Source organism: Centroberyx affinis, unplaced genomic scaffold (assembly GCF_046629955.1).
Source record: "Centroberyx affinis isolate AG114_WGS23_722 - 3 ecotype Tasmania unplaced genomic scaffold, CSIRO-AGI_Caff_v1 ptg001013l_1, whole genome shotgun sequence".
NCBI lineage: Eukaryota > Metazoa > Chordata > Actinopteri > Beryciformes > Berycidae > Centroberyx > Centroberyx affinis.
The window spans coordinates 441,281-447,664 of NW_027279575.1; the positions used below are offsets into that span (position 1 = coordinate 441,281).

General features: G+C 37.5%; 1 protein-coding gene across 2 annotated transcripts; it reads right to left on the reverse strand.

The window, feature by feature from the left end:
- Positions 1–310: 310 nt before the first annotated feature.
- On the reverse strand, positions 311–5,481 carry LOC139646904 (aldo-keto reductase family 1 member D1-like). 2 transcript variants are annotated; one of them, XM_071522684.1, is made up of 9 exons: positions 5,389–5,481; positions 4,452–4,619; positions 3,710–3,826; positions 3,014–3,091; positions 2,518–2,640; positions 1,833–1,942; positions 818–983; positions 524–606; positions 311–431 (listed from the first exon to the last, which is right to left on the reverse strand). In XM_071522684.1, exons 1-9 carry the CDS (start codon positions 5,479–5,481, stop codon positions 389–391), a joined length of 981 nt encoding a protein of 326 aa, XP_071378785.1. In that variant the 3' UTR covers positions 311–388. The 2 variants fall into 2 exon arrangements, with proteins under 2 accessions (XP_071378785.1, XP_071378786.1); XM_071522685.1 differs by lacking the exon at positions 2,518–2,640.
- Between the last annotated feature and the right edge of the window lie 903 nt (positions 5,482–6,384).

Sequence of the window (6,384 nt, forward strand, 5' to 3'; positions counted from 1 at the left end):
AACTTCATCTCTACCCTCATCCCCTACCTTCCTTGTGTGTTTGAATAAGTGTGTGGATGAAAGTAGAGGTGAAGGTGGCATGCAGACTGGTTGGTCGAGAGAATGAATGATGACAGAGTTGAGCATAAATAATTGATGAGGTTGGGGAAATGACGAAAAATGGGGACAGGGACAGGGAAGTAAAGGAAATCTACACAGATTACAAGTTTTGGATTTTTATTTAGTAGCATTTAAAAGGAAAATGTTCTAACAACTGGAATGTGTGTTTTTTTAACTTTGCCCAATAAACATAAAGTTGAGATTCAGAGTCCAGGATGTGTTGTCAGGATTCATGTGAGACATTTAAATCAGGAAATGATGCAGACCACATGGACAAAGTCAGACAAGTTTAATATTCATCATGAAATGGATACTCTGGATGGTCACTCCACCTGTGTCAAAACAAGAAAGTGTTATTACTGATGACGATATACAGTATTAGTCCATTTTTGTATCATGTAACAGTCAGAAAGCTTACACTTACATCAGCAGCTCCACAAAACGAATATTTTTGTTCAGCGCTTCAATGGCTTTCATTTCATCCTCAGTGAGTGAAAAATCAAATATCTGTAACAAATTATTAATATGATGTGGATTTATTGAAATAATTTAAATTAATGTACATGTCATTTATTGAATAAAGTATAAAAATTGTGCAGAATTGTCTTAATGACAAATGCTACCTGATACGATGAGGCTTTGAGTGACTTACATTCACATTAATTAACATGATCATATACACACTCTTGCATCATAATCATTCTTTTGCTGAACCAACCTGGAAGTTGTGTTTGATCCTCTGGGGGCTGAAGCTCTTGGGGATGACCACCACTCCTCTCTGGACGTTGAAGCGCAGAGCCACCTGGGCGCTGCTCTTGTTGTACTTTTTCCCAATGGACACAAGCACCTCATCCTCCAGCATAGGAGGGCTTTTTAAATTCACCCTGAGAGAGACCACAGAGACAATTCTGGCAGATTATTAAGACCTCTAGACAAGTTTATCTCTGTGTTTATGTTCAGCATCCCTAAGCGTGGCATGAGGAATGATTTTTACTGAATGATTTTACATGCTAACTACTTTAACATGCACTGTATGTTTTAGAGGCTGTGGTGACCATAACAATGTGTCAGTACTCAGGTTAGGCTGATATGGTGATATATCAGGCTGACATTGGCCTTTTATTAAATATCAGATATTGGCCAGTCGGGGATGATAATTTGTGACTAAATTGTCTAGGATGCATTGGATATGAGTACTGTCCATACAATTGCATAGAATCATATAATATCATTATATAAAGTTTTAATAATTAGGAATTCCTGTATTTTAATTTTTAATCCATAAATTTTATATAATTCCTATACTCATCGACTGTATATTGTGTCTTATTTCATCCTGTACTCTTGTAGTATACTTTGGCAACACTCAATGCTTTTTCTGAATCTGAATCTATTGGCCAGTCATATTGTCTACTGAGGTTTCCCCCTCAACACAACTTCATAATTAGTTTTTTTTGTAAATTAATTCTTCATTTTAAGGTCTAATGTATCCTAATGAGTTTCCTCTGCCTTTGAATAAGTGCGCTAGAGTTTTAGTGTCACACAATGGTCTAAATGTTTCTGTTTCAGATGCTTTTTCTAGGGAAATACTAATAAACACTGAATATGTGTCATTTTCTTGGCATAAAAAATGTGAAGTTTAAAGAAATATTAGCTATCAGTAACCTCCGCCTAAAATGTCAGTATCAATATTGGCCTTCAAAAACCCATATCAATTGAACCCTAGTCAGTACCAGGATGGATCTCTCGAGGTGCCGATTGGACTGTAGCCTACAATCACAATGTCATTCTGACGGCAGTACTCCAGGAGCTTGGGTTGTGTGAAGTACGGATGGCATTCAACCTAAATAAAAAGAAAATATATAAATACACAGAAATGCTGTTTTGAATAAAAAAAATATTGATGGGCTCATTGGAGTCCTTTAGTAAAGATCCACTATTTCTAACACCATTTAAGTTAAAGGAACACCTATTTTGGCATATAAGCTCTTATAAGATCAGTTTACCATTGTGTGACAGGAAGAACACTGTGTGTTCAGTATTTAGTGTACTATAACAGAATATGATACACAGCTAGCTCATACTATCCACCAAAACACACGCAATGTGCGAGTGTTAGCATGCACCGTTGTAAACCAAATGAATAATACATAAATAAAAGGATAATTAGGGGACAGATGGAGGAGAAACTGCTGCCAATCTTTTCATCAAGCAATGGTAAGTTGCTCAAAGAGCTTTCTTGTCTGTCAGCATATTTCATTAGCGTATGTTGGATGTGAAGAAAAGGATCTGCAATGGCCCTGATGCATTCCTTTAATCTCATAATAAGAATGAAAAACTAAACAATGCCTCCCTTTTAATATATACTTGAATACTATTCCAGATTTCAATGGTGGCCTAAAGAGAGGAGCACCCCACCTGGTTGGATACAGGTTTGTGTTTGAGGCCCGGCTTATTTAGCAGCATTTCCAGCTGTCTGCGGTTGAAGTTGGACACTCCAAGAGACTTGACCAGTCCAGCGTCTTTGCAAGCCTCCAAAGCCTGTTGAGAGGGAAAGATATTTCCCCTCAGAGACACGCAGTGATTAACTAAACAGACTCACTGAGATAGTGGAGAAAACAAACATAAAGCAAACTGAAGACTGAGACAAGACAGAACTTTGAACTTTGGTTGGCTATTTATGGCATTGTCCTTGACACTGATTCTAATGCTGCAGCAGAGATTATGTTCTGGTATCTGCGTTTAGGTACTGAGGAATCAGATGTTCTATTTTCAAAGCAGTTTCATAATTATTTAATTGTTTCAATATTTGTTCAGATAATCTGCATACATGACCAGTCAATACTAGTGAATGGACTTCACAATTTACTCTATGACGCTGGAGAAAATCCTGGCAGAACACAGTAGAACTCACCTCCCATGTAGCACAGAGGTCCGTATGGTGATAGATGTACTTCCCATTCTTGTCTTTAGGATAGAACTCATTGCCAGGCTGTAAATTAGGCACAAGCCAGAATGTTGCATGAATAATTGTTACTTTGAGTTCAGAATTCACTTAATATATACTTAAAATGTACAGTATACTGTATATTGATGTATGTTTCCAACCCACCCCACAAACAGCTGTCCACAGTGAGGAGCAGTTTCAGTGATGCCGCAATGTGTTTATACATATGATCTGTATGTGATATGCACCCTTGAATCATAGTACAGTATACCTATGCATGGCCAACCTGATTTGTACTATATGTACGCATGGTCACCCGCATATCATATCACTGCAGTAAAACAACTTTGGTAAAGGTTGAATTGAATTCAATTGAAACTTTGGCAAATTAAACAATGTGCGGGTTAGGTTGTGGTAACTAAGTTTAGGGTTAGCTTTTGCTCATGGTTAAATAAGAAAAACTTTTGCTGAAAATGAAAAATTCACTCACAGCAGAAGTCCTGTCCTTTGTATGAGTTGAGGATTGAACCCTTAACTAACTAGGAGTATCTGCTAAAATAAACCTTCCCTGGACTAGATGTGAGTTCAAAATCAGTATACTTGCTGGCTGCCTGATAAGTCAGCATACCATCTTTCCCTTATCAGTTCATGTGCTATACAAACCTTGAAAGCCATAGGAAGCTCAATGATATAGAGATCCACATAGTCGAGTTTCAGGGCCTTCAAAGTCTTCTCCAAGGTTGGCCTCACCAACTCTGGGGGATGGAAGGTATTCCAGAGCTGAGAGAAATAAGAGGGGACTGCTTAGTAAACATTAATATCAACTTGCAGAGGAGCACAGCTCAGTTTAAGAATTCATCATTTTTCCCGTGGTGTAGGAGAGTTCAATCAATATATGCGCTGTGATCATGAACAACTCTCCATCAAAGCTAGAGAAATAACTTCTTGGGATTGCCCCATAGAGAATGACTGAGGAAAGATGGTAAGGACGGCTTGGACCCGGCAGGATTTGGTTGTGGGATAAGGGACAATAAAGCTCTAATAAAATTAGCCTCATTTTCATTTTCATTTTCTTCAAGTGTGAGTCTTAGGTTCCTGCCTTTGGGAAAGAGTTGTTCATGAGCCGAGAGTATGCAGGTTTTCGTTCCAACCAATCACTACACCAGGTGATTTCATAGATTAGTTTCTCCTCTCTGGCTGAAGATGCTCTTATCAGTGAAATCACTCATTGTAGTCTTTGAAGATTAGATTTGTTAGAAGGAAGACCTGAGGACTCTCAGCCCTCTGTGGCACATGGTTTGAGTCCCCTGGTCCAGACAGGCTGTAAGAGTTAAACAATAAATTCCTTAAATGAATGGTGTTCCACTTTGATTCAAAAGAAATGACAGAATAATAATAATAATACCTTTCCACAGTAGAAGATGTCCTCTCTTCTGACTGTTCCATCGGCAATCTTTTCTCTAATGGCTTGACCCACTTCATGCTCATTGAAATACACCAAAGCCCCATCAAAGTGCCTGTAGCCCACATCTATAGCCAGCTTGACACAGTCCCATGCTGTGCCTTTGGCCGTCTATCAAGAAGTCCACAGAATATCAAAATGTTTTATTTTACATAGTTATGATGCAAAAGGTGGAAATATGGAATGCATTGTTGTTCTTATGATGTGCTAATATTTTAGAATGACATACAAAATATTAATAAATGATTACCCAATCAACAAGCATGGAAGTAACTAATTACAATTAGTCATTACTGTAAGTAGCTTTTTTGTGTAATTGTACTTTTGGGAGTATTATTTGAAATCAGTGATTTCACTTGTACTTAAGTATGTTTTCACTGAAGTATTGTACTTTGCTACTTTTAAATTACATCCATTAAAGAGTACAGACATTGTAGGATCTCCAAAAGCATCAGAAACTGGCAGCCGTAAATTGGCCAAATGTGGAGCCAATCAAAGTGAACAGTCAGTCAGTTGAGTAATCTGACTTTACTTTTATTTTATAAAGGTTTTTTTTTTTCCAAATAAGAGAATCTAGTTTGAACTCTGTCTTAGAGTTGCTTAAAAAAAGATCCCATCTAACAGTGTTCTCTTTTGTAACTAGGTAAGTTTTAAATTAGCTACTTTTAACTTTTACTTGAGTAGATTTTTACACAAGTAGTCTTACCTCTACTTAAATAGAAATTTCAGCAAAGAAATAGCACTTCTACTTTTTCTACCCCTGCCAATCGGTGCATGCAGTAGACATGGACTCACTCCTGCATTATGAAGAACCCTCCTGATAAAACAGTCATCAACAAGCCTAATCAATTTCAAAATGTTATCCCTTTAAAATTCTCACCGTTCTTGGATCTCCATAAGTGCCCAGTCCAAGCAGAGGAATACGATTCCCATCATTCAACAGGATACTGTGGTTCTCTGCACTCAGATTCATGTCTGTGAGTGTGTTGACTTCTGGAATTGTTATCATGAAGTTATCTACCCTGCCTAATAAGTGATGTATTAAAAGACCCTTTGAACTACTGTGTAATAATTATACTATATTTCCCGTCCTATTAGGAACACGTGACATTCAAATGAAAACAAACCAGAGGTTATAACAGATCAGGTTCTAATTTTTAGTTTGTAACTTGAGTGAGGAAAAGCAATGGAACATAATGTTTTCACAAGGGGTGAAGCTAGGTGAAGTCCACACCTGCAATGAGGGGCGTCATGCAAGCCAAAATTATGGGGGGGCACAATTAAAAAATAGCCTATCACTATAAATCTCACCTAAGATAACCTACCTCTTGCAGTATCAACCTCCTGACTGAGGACAGGGCTGGGGCTTTCTGTCTTTTTTTTAAAGAATGACAAGATTTTCCTCTGTATCTTGAATTGGAGATTAGGGCTGCAACTAACGATTATTTTCATTGTTGATTAATCTGTCGATTATTTTCTTGATTAATCGATTAGTTGTTTGGTCTATAAAATGTCAGAAAATGGTGAAAAATGTCGATCAGTGTTTCCCAAAGCCCAAGATGACGTCCTCAAATGTCTTGTTTTGTCCACAACCCAAAGATATTCATTTTACTGTCATAGAGGAGTAAAGAAACCAGAAAATATTCACATTTAAGATTCACACAGCTCTCCTTTACCAATATTAAATAGGATGCTATCACAAGTCATGACTAGCTAGCGAGCCAGAAGGCTAAACAACCAGATTGCGGAATGGCTACTAACTTTAGCTGGTACTAGCCAACTATCTTGCTATGCAAACTATGCCTATATTTCTCAAATGCAATTAAGTGTGTAACTAATTTCATTTTCACACGTTTGAAAAAGGGATTGATGCTCT